The 16,650-nt window shown below is 46.3% G+C and overlaps 1 protein-coding gene across 1 annotated transcript in view; it reads left to right on the top strand.

The window, feature by feature from the left end:
- Positions 1 to 7,138, top strand: part of LOC140207126 (NACHT, LRR and PYD domains-containing protein 3-like) — a 35,198-nt gene extending 28,060 nt beyond the window's left edge. Inside the window, 7 exon segments of the mRNA XM_072275457.1 lie at positions 1,934 to 3,579; positions 3,581 to 3,672; positions 4,954 to 5,040; positions 5,195 to 5,365; positions 5,521 to 5,691; positions 5,852 to 6,019; positions 6,184 to 7,138. Of these exon segments, the coding sequence (XP_072131558.1) occupies positions 1,934 to 3,579; positions 3,581 to 3,672; positions 4,954 to 5,040; positions 5,195 to 5,365; positions 5,521 to 5,691; positions 5,852 to 6,019; positions 6,184 to 6,271 (2,423 nt within the window). The 3' untranslated portion in view covers positions 6,272 to 7,138.
- Positions 7,139 to 16,650: the final 9,512 nt, after the last annotated feature.

Genomic DNA, 16,650 nt, shown 5'->3' with positions numbered 1-16,650 from the left:
AGCAGTAGTGGTACAATGTAATTTTGCCTCAGGCTTCTGAACCTCTTTCCTGAATGTGACAAGGAGAAGAGGGCATGTCCTGATGTCCTGGGTGATATTTGTCCTTGATAATGGAGGTCACTTTTCTGAGCCATTGCTCCTTCAGGATGTCTTCGATACTACAGAGGCTAGTACCCTAGATGGAGCTGAGTAATTTTTCAACTTTATGTAGCTTCTTTTGACCCTGTGCAGCAGCACCCCCCATACCAGAATGTGATATGGCCTGTCAAAATGTTCTGCACAGTGCATCTATAGAAATTTTTGAGTGTTTTAGCTGATAAACCAAACCAATCTCCGAATGAAATAATCTCTTGCCTTATTTATAGCTGCATCAGTGTGTTGGGACCAGGTTAGTCGTCAGTGATCTTGACAGCCAGAAACTTGAAATTCCTCACTCTCTCCACTTTGGATCCCTCTATGAAGATTGGTTCATGATCCTTCGTCTTATCCTTCCTGAAGTTTAAAATCAGCTCTGAGTGCAATGTTGTTGCTGTGAAAGCTCTCAGCTAGCTGGTATACCTCACTCCTGTATGCTCTCTTGACTCCATCTGAGATTCTGTCAAAAATGGTTGTATCATCAGCAAATGTTATGGCATTTCAGCTAGACCTAGCCCAAAAGTCATGGGTTTTGAGAGGATGGAGCAGTGGATTAAGCACACATTCCTGAGATATGCAGTGTTGATCTCAGTTTTATGAGTTTGTGTTGAGAAAAGACAAAAAATAACCTACTTCTGAAGCACTTTTCTTACAGACTGTATGGTTCAAACTGTGTTACAATGGGATAAAGTGTAAACTAGAAAATAAAAGACAAAGGTCCAATAAAATTTTTGTGCTGACGTTTAAAAGTGATAAATAAGTCTGCATCGCTTACACAGAACTTGTAAGTCTTCGGCTCCTAGTTAATACATATGTGCTGAAGACTTTTGTACAATACTCTAGTTTAGGTGTTGAATTCTGCAGGTTAGGAGCGTAGTTCAAAGAAAATATCTGTCTTGCGAATTACCTTTTGGCCTTGTACCTTATAGTCTGCCTGCACTGCGTTTTCGCAGCAACTGCAACACTGTTTCCCTGAACTATTCTCTTCTGTTTTTCCCTTTACGACCTGAATGTACGGATGTGATGAAATGATTACTATTGTTAGCGGACAAAAATGTTTTCCAATGTATCTCGGTACTTGTGACAATAATAAACCAATTTACTGATTTATTGTTGTCAATAATACAGCACCCCACACTCCCACTACCAGACTGATCAGCCCCAGTTGCCGAGACTTCACCACCCTCTTCGACAAACAGGATGTACATCACTGAGACGGAGATTCCCGTCCATCTTTTCTCTCTTCCTCCGTCCCTGCAACAGAAAACTACCAATTTTCTTACTTGTCATTCTGATGAGTTTTTGATCTGAAAATTCTCTGTGATTGTGCCACAGAGCTGAGCATTTCACACATACTCTGCTCCTGTTTTGACGCAGGGGCAGTGGACACCTGTGACTCCCCAGTGTGCAGCTTTGACAAAATACACAGTGTCCTGTTCCCCACATTTCCACACCAGATCAACATTAGCATCATCTGTTAATGATTCGAACAATGTTTTAAAAATAGGGAAATGTTGTTGTAATGGAAAATATACACAGAAGTGCAGTCAGGATTGCAATGGGATATCAGGGGAATGTTTACCGTCACAAGGAATTAGTACCAGAATATAAGGGTTGGATATTTGCTGGGACATCCATCGCTGTCAGTTCAGGTGTTTATGAGCAGAATTTCACTTTCTGTCCTAATATCCCTGAACTAATTCATGTAATCACAAACACTGAATGTTGAAATGCAGTAATAAGTTCTTTGTCAGTTGAGCCATTTAACATTTTGACTATGTCTCTGTTCCCATGGAAGATGTTCAACAGAAACACAAGGAGACTCTGTGGGCACAGACTGAAACACTGAGGGTGAACACGATCCTGATGAGGGAGAAGGTGAAGGTTTTCCAGCTGGTTGATCGATACGCTGAGCTCATGGTCGTTTCTACTGTTCGAGACCGGAGACTGGTGGAACATGAGCTGCTGGCAAGAGGCAGAGACCACAAGGAGTGGAGAGAAAAGCATCTCTGTGCAGAGCTGGAAAAAATCCGGACTGACCAACTGTTCCAAAGCAGCTTTTCCCAGAGTAAATCCAAATCTGGGAGTTCAGCGGCAGTGGCCGGAGTCCCAGGAATCGGGAAAACAACAATGGTACAAAAGATTGTTTACGACTGGGCCATGGGGAAAATATACCAACAATTCCAGTTTGTCTTCTGTTTCAAATTCCGGGATTTAAACTCCATTAACTGCAGAATAAACCTGAGGGAACTGATTCTGGATCAGTATCCTTACTTTGGGAATATCCTGAGAGAGGTCTGGAAAAACCCAGAGGGATTGCTGTTTATATTCGATGGTTTGGATGAATTCAAGCGCAAAATTGATTTTGCTGACAGTCGGAGAGACACAGAACCCAAACACCAGTGTCCAGATCCCGAGTGGTGGTGTGAAGTGTCGGATATTGTGTACAGTTTAATCCAGCACAAGCTGCTCCCAGGGTGTTCAGTGCTGGTGACCACCCGTCCCACTGCGTTACATTTACTGGAAAAGGCAGAGATCAGTGTCTGGGCTGAAATCCTGGGATTTGTTGGTGAAGAACGGAAGGAATATTTCATTAGGCATTTTGAAGATCAGTCGGTGGCAGCAGCTGTTTTCAAACACGTGGAGGAGAACGAGATCCTGTACACCATGAGCTACAACCCCTCCTACTGCTGGATCCTCGCTCTGGCACTGGGCCCCTTCTTCACAAAAGGAGACAAGGACCTGCAGCGAGCTCCCAAGACCATCACCCAACTATATTCCTACTATATTTACAACATCCTGAAAAACCACGGCCGTGAGATTGAGAACCCCCGTGATGTGTTACTCAGGGTTGGTCAGATGGCCTTCACAGGAGTGTCCGAGAGGAAGATTGTGTTTACAGATGGAGATTTGATCAGCTACAATCTGCAGCCTTCCCAGTTCCTGTCTGGGTTCCTGATGGAGCTTTTGGAGAGAGAGGATCCTGCCCAGAGCATGGTATACACATTCCCACACCTCACCATCCAAGAGTTTGTAGCTGCACTCGCACAATTCCTGACTCCATATCCCAGGGATATTCTGAAATTCCTCATTGAAGCTCACAACACGACAGATGGGCGTTTTGAGGTGTTTCTCCGTTTTGTTGCTGGTCTCTCCTCTCCAATGACAGCTCGGGGCCTGGAGGAGTTTCTGGGTCCATTTCCTCATCAAACAACCTGCCGGGTGATTGACTGGGTGAAGCAGGAGGTTAAACGCCAGATTGGAAAAACAGAGAGTCAAGCTGGTAAAAGGAGCCTCCTGAACACATTGCACTACCTGTTTGAGTCTCAGAATCATGGGCTGGCTCAGGCCGCGCTGGGATGTGTAGGAAATATTTCATTCAGTGACTTGCGACTAACCCCGCTTGACTGTGCAGTCCTGTCTTATGTCATCAGACTCTGTGATAACAATGAAACACCTCGACCTGGTTCGCTGCCACATTCAGTGTGACGGACTCCGGCGGCTGGGACCCGGTTTGCATAAGTGCCAGGATTTGAGGTAACTTGATTTATCTCTCATCCCAATCTGTGAAACTGTTCCATTGTACAGGAATTTGGGTAAAACTGTAATAAATCAGATTGTGAAGAATTGTTGCAAATGCCCAGGGGATTGGTCAGTAATTCCCCAAGGACGGGAGAGTTCTGTGGTTGCTTTTGAAGGGATGTTGGATATTTCATTAGATCGGTGAACAACAACCATTGGTTTAATGATGGTAAATCACAGGAATGGCTGTATTTCTCGCTGCCTGTGACGTGTCCATTGACAATATTGCTTCTCACTGTTGCTGACACCCAGACGGACACTGACTGCAGCAGGCGGGTGGGAGATTCAAACACTTTTCCCGGTTAGGGACAAGAGGGGGTCAGCAGACTGTCCCAGTGAAAGGGAGAAAAATACCTCTGTGTAATTATCCTCCTCTGTCCTTCCCCGTGTGTGAATATCACTGTCACTCCACCTGTGTGACTTTGCTCTCTACCTGATACCCAGAGACGAAGTGGGCATCTGCTCCCGCGATTGCGGGCCTCTTGTGTGACCTACTTCTGCATCGCCTCATCTTGTGGGATCATCTTTTCTCTATCACTATCCTCCTGTTGGGTCTCTCTCCACTGCTCCCATTCTTTCAGTGGAACCTCTCTTCCCCATCCCCCTCCCTCCTGTGTGATGCCTTCCCCACACCCCTTCATCCTGTTGGATCTATCTCCACCACTCAAATTCTTTCTGTGGGGATCCCCCTTCCCCCATCCCCCTTCCTCCTGTCGGATCAATCATCCCCATCCCCTTTCCTCTTGTGGGACCTCTCCTCCCCAGCCTCCTCCTTCTTGTGGAACCTCTCTTCCCCATCCACCTTCCTCCAGTAGGATCCTTCTTCCCTCTCCCCCTTCCTCCAGTTGGATCTCTTCCCCTTTTCCTCTGGAGCGAGTCTCTTCTGACATCTCCCTTGGACATTTTCCAACCCACAACTCCTCCTTTCTCTGGGACTATCTCCCAACCTTCAACACAGTCCCTTTGGAGCCTCTCACATCAGCAATATTTCTCTAACCGTCAGGGAATGAGACAGAATATGGGGAGTTTAGGGGAGTCTGTCACACCGAGAGACTAAATTACTGACATTCAGGGAATACCCTGGAGCTGGGCAGTGAGGGACATTGACGGTGATGGAAATTCTGATCAGTGATTTACTGAAATGTGTAATATTTCCTGAAATATCCGAATGAGGGATATTCCCTCAGACCCACGATTTGAATCACTATGTTTATCTATTTGTCTGTTTGTGTTTAGACTTGGGGAGAATTACGTGGGAGATTCAGGAGTGAAACTGGTGTCTGTGGCTCTGAGGAACCCAGAGTGTAAAATACAGAAACTGGAGTAAGTACCAAGGCTCTGGGATATTGTTTACTGTCACTGGGTGTCTGACACTGAACATTAATGTGATCAGTAATTGTGTTACTGATAAACACTGGGGATTTGTACCATCTCCTGCCCCTCTCTGTCCTTCACCCTCACTCTCTCTCATTTCCAGGCTGTACAGTGTCGGTCTCACAGATTCTGGTGCCGAGGATCTCGCCTCCACTCTCAGTACAAACCCATCACTGATGGAGCTGGACCTGAGTGGTAATAAACTGGGAGATTCTGGAGTGAAGCTGGTGTCTGCGGCTCTGAGGAACCCGGAGTGTAAAATACAGAAACTGTGGTAAGTACCAGACTCTGGGATATTGTTTACTGTCACTGGGTGTCTAACACCGAATGTTAATGTGATCAGTAATTGTGTTACTGATAAACACTGGGGATTTGTACTGTCTCCTGACTTTCTGTGTCCTTCACCCTCACTGTCTGTCTCATCTCCAGGCTGGGGGCTGTCGGTCTCACAGATTCTGGTGCCGAGGACCTCGCCTCCACTCTCAGTATAAACCCATCACTGACGGAGCTGTACCTGAGTTGTAATAAACTGGGAGATTCTGGAGTGAAACTGGTGTCTGTGGCTCTGAGGAACCCGGAGTGTAAAATACAGAAACTGCAGTAAGTACCAGACTGTGGGAGATTGCGTTTACAGTCACCGGGTGTCTTAACACCGAATGTTAATGTGATCAGCAAGCGTGTTACTGATAAACACTGGGCATTTGTACTGTGTCCTGTCTCTCTGTGTCCTTCACCCTCTCTCTCTCTCTCTCACCTCCAGGCTGAGGGATGTCCGTCTCACAGATTCTGGTGTCGAGGATCTCGTTTCCACTCTCAGTATAAACCCAACACTGATGGAGTTGGACCTGGGATCAAACTCGCTCACAGACCGATCTGTCCCCGCTCTCCGCTGCCTTATACTGACCCTCCTGAATCTGGAGCGGATTGAGTGAGTGTTTGTGTTAATGATCAATATGATAAAATATCGGCGGATCTGCGGGTTTTCTGATGATATTTGTCTGTGAGTGTTGTTGGAACATTAACCCCAGTCCCCTATTACTGACACTGTTGTGTAATCTATTTATTTTCTGTTTATTCTTCCACCTGTTTCAGGCTGGGGGCCAATCAGTTCAGTTGGACAGGGAGGAAGGAACTGAGGTCTCTGCAGGAACCCAGACCCGGACTGACAGTGATTCTGTGAACATCCCCGCCCCTAAAATGAAGCTGTGGGGAATTACAGAGACAGTAACAGCCCAGGTGTGGGGCTCAGTCTAGGGCACCTGTGTCCCCAGGCGAGATTATCCAGGGAGAGAATTCTTTTGCTCCCTTTGGACTGAGCAGTCATAGAATCCACTGCCGTGTACGGATGCGAGACATGGACACTCACCAAGACTATGTGAAAGTTTCTAGACGGTTGCTATACACGAATGCTCCGGATGGCTCTCGACGTGAGTTGGCAACAGCACAAGATGGACGTCAAGCTCTATGACAACCTACCGATGCTCAGCACTAAAATCGAGGCGTGAAGACCGCAACTAGCAGAGCACTGTCTACGCCACCCCGAGCTACCTGCCAGCCTAGTCATCATATGGGAGGATGAACCCTGGGCGCCCTCCCAAGACTATAGTAAACACGCTCCTAGAAGACAGCAGCATGGCTAATGTAGATGAACTGAACACACTGATGAGGGAGAAGTGGAGAGTCCGTCACCATGCCTGACGCCGGCCCCCTAGGCCTGAGTTGACAAAGTAGTTGTGGGCTGAGGAGGATACATTCTGCAGTCTGACCGATATAATGCTGTATATTGACAAATACTTCAGTACTGAACCTGGATCTACAGGATCCCGGACACTGCCCTAAAGTATAACTTTATAATCGGTTCCCCATTGCGGACTGACGGTGAGAAACGGGACTGATTATTCAACCTGTCAGCTAATTCTGTGTGTCTGTCAATGAATCGGGAGCAGCTTATTTATTCCCGCACTTTAGCAGGTAACACGTTTAATTTATATTTGTCGTGATGAAATTAATAAACCACTGTAACCTCCTGTCTTGGTGTCGGACGTGAGTGGTATTTGAGGAGAAACAGTGACCTGAGGTTACTGCTGCCCCTCGCATCCCGTGTGCAATGCACCATGGGTCCAGAGCTCCTCACCACTGCACAGAAGCATCTCGTCTCCAGGCCGGTCTCGCAAAGTCTGGTGCCCAGGACCTTGTCCCCTCCACTCACGCCAACCCAGCACACCCCTCACCCCACCTGTGCTGTCTACTTGTTTCTACCTCTCCTGCTTGCTGTCCTTGCCCCTGCAATAACTTAATGATGACTAAAGAGATTAGAAGCTCAGATATAATATCTAAAATGTGTCACTAATGTCCCAAGTAGGAGAGAGATGAGTGATGGAACACCAGCATTAAACATAGAGTGAAGCTCCTTCCTCACTGTCCCGTCACACACTAACAGGATCAGACTCAGGGTGAAGCTCCCTCTGCACTGTCCTTGGACAGATTACCGGGGTCAGGCACAGTTTCAAAGTATACTCCTGGGGTCAGACACAGAGTGAAACTGCCACTAAGTTCAGATATGGCCCAAGTGCAAAGCGAGAGACACTGAAGCAGATCGATAGTTAACAGACTTTAATGCCAACATAGTCAAAGGGAAAAGAAAACATTAAATGCTAGGCCAAACAGGGCCGTTAACTAAATCCCTGAAATGGAAAACTAAGCCTACACTGCAACTGGAAGGAATAACTAAATATAAACCGAATACCGCTACTTTTCAGAGTCAGTTGACTCAACAGTCCAATTTCTGAGGCAAGGCCGAATGCAAGCAGGCAGCAAAGCATTGTTATGCTGTGTTCAAGTCTCGACAAGCACCAGGAGGGAAAGAATGGAATTAAATACTATCACAATGAAATAATAAGCAGATGACACGTGCATATTCACGAGTGCAATTGTCGTATCTGCTGCGCTGATGAATCCGTAGTTGTGACAGGGCCCCCCTCTCTAGGCACAGACTCTGAGGCGCCACAGACCTGTGTCCGCTGGAAATACTGGATGAGCAACTTGTCCAAGGTGTCCTTCGCCGGGATCCCAGTACGTTCTTCTGGATCCTACCCTTCCCAATCTACAAGATACTGGACCCCACCATGTACCCGGCAAGATGCCAGGAGCTGCTGCCCGTATAGACAAGGGAACCATTTACCGGGTGGGGAGGAGGGGGAGGTGGGGTGACGGCGGCCAGGGGAGAGGTACTAACCGGCCTGAGCTGGGAAACATGGAATACTGAATGGATCTTCAGTGATGCTGGTAGATGCAAACTATACCACACATAGTTGATAGCTTTTTCCATTACAAACTGTCCCATGTAGCACAGTGCCAATTTGCGGCTCTCGACTTTCAGTGGAAGATACCTTTATCCCAACTAGACCTCCTCTCCTGGGTAGAATGGCCTTACCATTCGAAGGAGCCAATCAGCCGGCCGGGAATGCCGTTCCTGGGAACACAGCAGAGAAGCCCTGGCTCGTCTCCAGGTGCACTTGTAGCGCTGGACCACCCGTTCAGCAGCAAGAGCTCCTACGTCGATCTCCTGATCAGGAAAGAGCGGGGGCTGCAACTCCTTCTGGCATTCAAAGGGAGGCATACCAGTGGAGGACGACTGAAGGTTGTTGTGGGCGATCTCTACCCAAACCTATTGGCGGCTCCGGGATGTGTGGATAGAAGAGGCAAAGCAGCGCAGGGTTGTCTCCAACTCCTGGTTCTCTCTCTCAGGCTAGCCATTGGATTGAGGGTGGAAAGTGGAAGAGAGGCTGGCTGTGGCTCCGACAAGAAGGTAGAGAACCTTCCAAAAGCAGTAAGTGAACTGTGGCGCATGAGATGGCCAAAATTGATTGGAAAAGAACACTGGCAGGGATGACGGCAGAGCATCAATGGCTGTAATTTCTGGAAGCAATTCGGAAGGCAGAGGATATATACATGCTAAAGAAGAAGAACTATTCCAAAGAAAAGATGACACAACCGTGGCTAACCAGAGAAGTCAAAGCAAACATAAAAACCAAAGAGAGGGCATATAATGGAGCAAAAATTAGTGGATGGTTAGAGGACTGTAAAGTTTTAAAAAAGCAACTAAGAAGTCATTCATAAGGACAATGATGTGGGGATGGAAGTGGACTCTCTCATGGTGGTGTCTGAAAAGAGGATGCTGTCTAAGTTGCATGCCATCTTGGTCAATGTCTCCCATCCACTACATAATGTACTGGGTGGGCACAGGAGTAGATTCAGCCAGAGACTCATTCCACCGAGATGCAACACGGAGCGTCATAGGAAGTCATTCCTGCCTGTGGCCATCAAACTTTACAACTCCTCCCTTGGAGGGCCAGACACCCTGAGCCGATAGGCTGATCCGGGACTTATTTCATAATTCACTGGCATAATTTACATATTACTATTTAACTATTTATAGTTCTATTACTATTTATTACTTATGGTGCAACTGTAACAAAAACCAATTCCCCCCCGGGATCAATAAAGTATGACTATGACTATGACTAAGCCAGTCATGGTGATTAAAGAATATACCAAACGTCTCTTCAGATACATAAAGTGTGAAAGAGAGGCGAATGTGGCCATCAGTCCACTGGAAAACAAAGCTGGAGAAGTAGTTATGAGAGTCAAGTTAAATAATATTTTGCGTCAGTTTTCATTTTGGAAGACAGGAACTGTATGGTGGTAGTTAAAGGTGTCAGGGATCATTAAGTGTGTAAAGTTACCATAACTAGATAGAATGCTCTTGGGAAACTGAAATGTCCTAAGGTAGGTAAGCGACCTGAACCAGACAGTGAACATCTCAGAGTTCTGAAATAGGTGGCTGAAGAGATCGTGGAGGCATTAGTAATCATCTTTTAGGTATCGCTATGTTTTGGAATGGTTCTGGAAGACTGGAAAATTGCAAATATCACACCATCCTTCAGGAAGGGAGAGACGCAGAAGAAAGGAAACTACAGGCCAGTTAGTCGGATATCAGTGATTGGAAAGATGTTGGAGTTAATTATTAAGGATGAAGTCTCATGGCACTTGGAGGCACATGATAGAATAGGCCGTAGTCAGCCTGGTTTCCTCAAGGGAAAATGTTGCCTGACAAACCTATTGAAAATTTTTGAAGAAATAAGCAGGATAGACAAGGAAGAATTGGTTGATGTGTGTACTTGGTTTTTTTCAGATGGCCTTTGGCAAGGTGCCACAACTAAGAATGCTTAACAAGTTATGAGCGCATAGTATTACAGGAAAGATTCCTGCATGGATAAAGCAATGGCTGATTGACAGGAGTAAAAGAGTGCCGAAAAGGGAGCAATTTCTGTATGGTTGCTGGTGACAAGTGGTGTTCCACAAGGTCTGCGTTGGCACCGGTTCTTTTTACGTTATATGTCAATGGCTTTGTTGCAAAGTTTGCAGACAGTATGAACATCGATGGAGGGGCAGGTTGTTTTGACGAAGGAGAGATGCTACAGAGGGTCGTACAGATTAGGGGAATGGGAAAACGAAATGACAGAGAGAATATAGTGCCAGGAAGTGTATGCACATGCACTTCGGTAGAGGAAATGAAAGAGTTGACTGTTTTTTAAATGAAGAGAAAGTACAAAACAAAATGTGAAATGTGATACAACGGAACTCGGCAGCCCTTGTGCAGGATTCCATAAAGGTTAATTTGCAGGTGAGGAAGGCAAATTCATTTCAAGCTGACTAGGATATAAAAGCAAGGAAGTAATTTAGAGACTTTTTAAAGCATTGGTGAGGCCTCGCTAGGAGTATTGCGAGTAGATTTGGGCCCATTATCTTGAGAAGATGTGCTGAAACTGAAGAAGGTTCAAACTAGGTTCTTGAAAATGTGACTGAATGGCTTTTCATATGAAGAGCGCTTGGAGACTCTGGGCCTGTATTCACTAGAATTCAGAAGAATGAGGGGTGAACAACAGGGATTCTGCAGATGCTGGAAATTCAAGCAACACACATCAAAGTTGCTGGTGAACGCAGCAGGCCAGGCAGCATCTCTAGGAAGAGGTACAGTTGACGTTTCAGATCGAGACCCTTCGTCAGGACTAACTGAAGGAAGAGTGAGTAAGAGATTTGAAAGTTGGAGGGGGAGGGGGAGATCCAAAATGATAGGAGAAGACAGGAGGGGGAGGGAAGGGATACAAGAGGATCCACCCCACTAGGAATAGGGTTCCCCTGGTCCTCACCTACCACCCCACCAGCCTCCGGGTCCAACATATTATTCGACGTAACTTCCGCCACCTCCAACGGGATCCCACCACTAAGCACATCTTTCCCTCCCCCCCTTTCTCTGCTTTCCGCAGGGATCGCTCCCTACGCAACTCCCTTGTCCATTTGTACCCCCCATCCCTCCCCACTGATCTCCCTCCTGGCACTTATCCGTGTAAGCGGAACAAGTGCTACACATGCCCTTATACTTCCTCCCTTACCACCATTCAGGGCCCCAAACAGTCCTTCCAGGTGAGGTAACACTTCACCTGTGAGTCGGCGGGGGTGATATACTGCGTCCGGTGCTCCCGATGTGGCCTTTTATATATTGGCGAGACCCGAAGCAGACTGGGAGACCGCTTTGCTGAACACCTACGCTCTGTCCACCAGAGAAAGCAGGATCTCCCAGTGGCCACACATTTTAATTCCACATCCCATTCCCATTCTGACATGTCTATCCACAGCCTCCTCTACTGTAAAGATGAAGCCACACTCAGGTTGGAGGAACAACACCTTATATTCCGTCTGGGTAGCCTCCAACCTGATGGCATGAGCATCGACTTCTCTAACTTCCGCTAATGCCCCACCTCCCCCTCGTACCCCATCTGTTACTTATTTTTATACACACATTCTTTCTCTCACTCTCCTTTTTCTCCCTCTGTCCCTCTGAATATACCCCTTGCCCATCCTCTGGGTTCCCCCTCCCCCCCACTCCTTGTCTTTCTTCCTGGACCTCCTGTCCCATGATCCTCTCGTATCCCTTTTGCCAATCACCTGTCCAGCTCTTGGCTCCATCCCTCCCCCTCCTGTCTTCTGCTATCATTTTGGATCTCCCCCTCCCCCTCCAACTTTCAAATCTCTTACTCACTCTTCCTTCAGTTAGTCCTGACGAAGGGTCTCGGCCTGAAACGTCGACTGTACCTCTTCCTAGAGATGCTGCTTGGCCTGCTGCGTTCACCAGCAACTTGAATGAGGGGTGACCTCATTTACACCCTTCGAATGGTGAAATACCAAGATAGAGTGGACATGGAGAAGATGTTCGTTATTGGGGGGCGGAGGGGGAAGGAGTCTGGGACCAGAGGACACAGCTTCAGAATACAGGGGCGCCGTTTTGCACAGAGATGAGGATGAATTTCTTTATCCGGTGAGGAATAATTGTGTGGAATTCTTGCCATAAGCAGCTTTGGAGGCCAAGTCTTTATGCATATCTAAAGCAGAGGTTAATAGATTCCTAATTTGTCAGAGCATGGAGGGATACGGGGAGAAGGCAGGCTGAGATGGAAGTTGGATCAGCCACGATGAAATGGTGGCGCAGAATCAATGGGCAAAATGGCCTATTCTGATCTGATATTTTATGGTCTTATGGTATAATCTTTCTAATTTACAACACAAGTTAAAAGTGTGACAAGAATACCCATAGATTAAGATGTTAGCTGTCCTGTGCTGGCACCAGTGGGATCAGCAGTTGGTCTGCCACCTGTCTTCAGGAGAGAGAGAGATAAGGAAAACAATGGAGCAGCATTTGGAGATGTTAATGAGGGGGAAGGAGAGCTGTCAAGATCGGCTCCCCCTTTGAACCCTGAACTGTTTGAAGTGATGGACAGGTGATACCCCAGCAGGGGGATAAAAAGGGACAGGTTCGCCAAGGTAAGATACACACGACACCCGAGGTAACAAGACCCTGGAAGCGGTGCGTCTCTCACAAGTCGGTGGGAAGTACCGGGCCATAGACGCTCAGGGTGGAAAGGCACGATTGGCGGGAACCTGGTGTGTGTCCACCCTTGCCTGGGTGCCAGGTTCAGCGCAGGGAAACGATCGTATCTGGAAACGGAGGGGGTCACGGTCGGTGACATCAGATGACATCACAAAGGACTCGCCTGAAAGCTGACTGCAAAGGTCTGTGTGGAAGCCTTGAATATTCATTCGTTTTGCTCTCTCTCCTCCTCCCCCCACACTGTCCATCGCCACGGCAGTGATTACTGCGAACTGAACTGAATTAACTTGAACTGAACTTTGCATCACTTTGAAACTGGTCGTTTACCCCTAGACAACGATAGAGCTTGATTGATCCTGTTATCTTAATTCTGTGTACATGGATGTTTATTATTGCTGAACTGTTGCATTTATTATCCTTTTGATTAGAGTACTGTGTTGCTTGTTTCTTTAATAAAACTTTCTTAGTTCTAGTAATCCAGACTCCAACTGAGTGATCCATTTCAGCTGGTTTGGCAACCCAGTTACGGGGTACGTAACAAAAGGTAAATAGTGTAGTGCGACTGGTGCTTCCTACATGTTGAAGCCTGGTTGGTGGAAGGTTCAATATTCTCAGGGCCTTGGGAAGAAGCTGTTTCCCATCTTCACAGTCTTTGTCTTAATGACATGGTACATCCGCCCTGATGTTAAGGGGTCATAGAGATTGTTGGAGGGGGGGAAGAGAACCTTACCTGCCTGTCCTTACTCAGGAAGTGGAGAAGCTAAAACAGGTGGGATTGAGAGACCAGGAGAAATTGTCAGTCATGTTCACGTTCAGAAACATGGTGCTCCTGTCACTGAGCGCTGAGTTTATGTGCAGCAAGGAGTGGTCAGCTTCAACGTTCCTGAAGTTCACAGTCATCCGTAGTCTTGTCCACGTTGCGACTGAAGGTGTTGTCTTCGCACTACTCTACCAGCTGCTCTCTCTCCTCTCTGTACCTCATCTTGTTATCATTGTTGATGAGCCCAACCTCTGTTCCGGCATCAGTGAACCTGATGATTTGGTTTGGACTGGACCTAGCAGTACAGTCATGCATCAGCCGCAGGCAGAGCCCACAGCCCTGGGGAGGCCGGTGCTCAGCCTGATGGTGTTTGCCACAAGCACTGACTGTGGTCTTACGGTATGGAAGTCGAAAGTGCAGTTACACAGAGAGGTGTTGTGACCCAATGAGGACACCAGCTTCAGGGGGATTATCGTGAGATAATGCTGAGGTAAAGTCAATAAATAGCATCCTTTCTTATCAGATTCTGTTTTCCAGATGGGGCAGGACGAGGCGGAGGGCAGAGGCCATAGTGTCATCATTGGAGTGATTTGAGAGATATGTGAACTGGAAAGCATCCAAAGTACCCAGAGGCTGGGATTTAATGCAGACCATAACCAGCCACCCAAAGCACTTCATTCTTGTTGATGTCACTGCCATGAGACACTAGTCATTAAGGCAGCTTATTTTCTCTCTCTTGGGCATCAAGTCCCCACCACCTTTCCATCCGGCATTGGTAATGACATGAATCAAGATACTGGTGACTCACCTTTCAACTTAAGAATGCTATGAATGCAAATTGAGAAATCCATCGTCCTGGGACCTGGGAGGCAACATACCAGACTGGGATCAATGTACAGCTACTTTAGACTAGAGCTAGTGGATAGTCAGTGTAGACAGTGATACGCAGTATTATCCCCATTCCCACTGTAGTATCACTGGAAGGAACAGTACGTGAGTGACATCACTTCCAATGTTAAGACACGATTACCTCATCGATATCGGAGCAAAATGATCATGTTTTAATGGGGGCAGATGGGCTGTCACCTCAGATACAACCCCAATATCACGAAAAACTAGAGATTTGATTCATGTCATACAGGTAAAAAGGATGTTATGTTTTAAAATGCGGCTATCATCATGACAGACAGAACAGCGTCATCATATTAATGGTTCAGTGACGACTTCACAAAGAACGGGAAAGTCAGTATGAAGTATGATAGATCAATAACGCTGGGAATGAGACATCACCTGTGATGGGTTGCCATGGTGTTCGAAGTTCTGTTCTGTTAGAGTGAAGCTGTGACAGTACTGTTTCACTGCAGTCTTCACAGCCATCACTTTACAACCCAAATGTTGCTCCTCTCAGTCAGGGATAATTTAGATACTGACAAAGTGACAAAGACGGGCATGGTCTGAAGGAAACCCCATCACATTCGAGCATTGAATAATAAGAGCCAACATTCGTAAACTGAACAGAACCAGTTCTTTATTGCTGTCCCAACACACTGAAATTAAAAATGTGCATTTTAATTATAAATTAACTCTATCACCAAATGTTGCATAATCTTATTTTAATTTTCATGAAGCGATTGTTCTGAGAAGTGGACATTTGTCTACACTATTACAGTCTGGCAGGGAGCACGAAAGAGAGTGTTACATACAGAGAACTTATGAAATATGTTCCGTTTCCTTCACGCTGTGAATCCAATTCCCCATAAAAATGGGCACAGACACTGGATCTCATTCAGGAGAATAAAGCTTGTAAAGTGTGTAAACCTTTCCACATTACAACAGATTCACCAGCTTTAAACACTACAGGTAAATAAGGTATATTGCGACATGTATGTTATTTTTGCAGTTTCTGGTCAGGTAATGCATCAGTTTCTTTCATGGAGACACTATTATTACTTATAGCATCCGCTGGCACCGGCGCTGAACTCCACTATTAGTTCAGCAAATAGTGAGAAGCTGCTTGTGAATGGTCCATAAGTCCTTGCTGCACCCTTGGCTGAGATTCCACATCCTCCAGCTACCCAAAAGCACCTGCCAGATGCTTCTCTGCATGAATGGGTGCAATTTGTGAACAGCAGAAAAGCAGTACAACATCTCAAATGTTTCAGGAATGCCGTCAATATTCCATTTAAGTGGTCCCTGATAGACCCAACATCTGTTAATATCACACAAACACACCTCTTGCCCTTGCTCTTTCCCCACTCTGCACAGTCTCACCTCTCTGCACTTAACGTAATGGTTTGGGGTGTACTGAGTTAATGCACCTGTCTCTATTTTCTCCCCTTGCCCTCACTTTCCTGGGCACACTGATTCTTTTTTGGGGCGAAGGGAAAATTGAATTAATTCGTACATCAACTGTGCCTCCTACATTCACACTGGAGACAATTGACAGCTGCCAATTAACACACTCACCCTCGTGCCTTTTTGACATAGGGGGGAAACGGAGTGCTGAAGGAAATGCGTGTGGTCACAGTGAGAATGTGCAAGACATATAGAGAACTGTCCGAAGTCTATAATGCACCAGGCGAGCGGCCTGACTAACTGTGCCTCCCTGTTGCTGGGATTTTGACTACTTTCACAACCATTGCCATACTGGTAATTTTCTGTTGAAGCTGAAAAATCCAAAGTTTGAAAGTTCAAAATTCAAAGTAAAATTTATTATCAGAATCCAAACATGTCAACACACAAAACCCTGATATTGTCTAAATGTGGGCATACTTAGCCAATCTATGGAACAGTAACCATAAACTGTAATCATCAGGAATAATTAATGTGCAACTGCAGATATAAATAAACA

Source organism: Mobula birostris, chromosome 13, assembly GCF_030028105.1.
Source record: "Mobula birostris isolate sMobBir1 chromosome 13, sMobBir1.hap1, whole genome shotgun sequence".
NCBI lineage: Eukaryota > Metazoa > Chordata > Chondrichthyes > Myliobatiformes > Myliobatidae > Mobula > Mobula birostris.
Note: the sequence above shows the minus strand (reverse complement) of the source record. Positions and strands in the feature narration are given on the sequence as shown.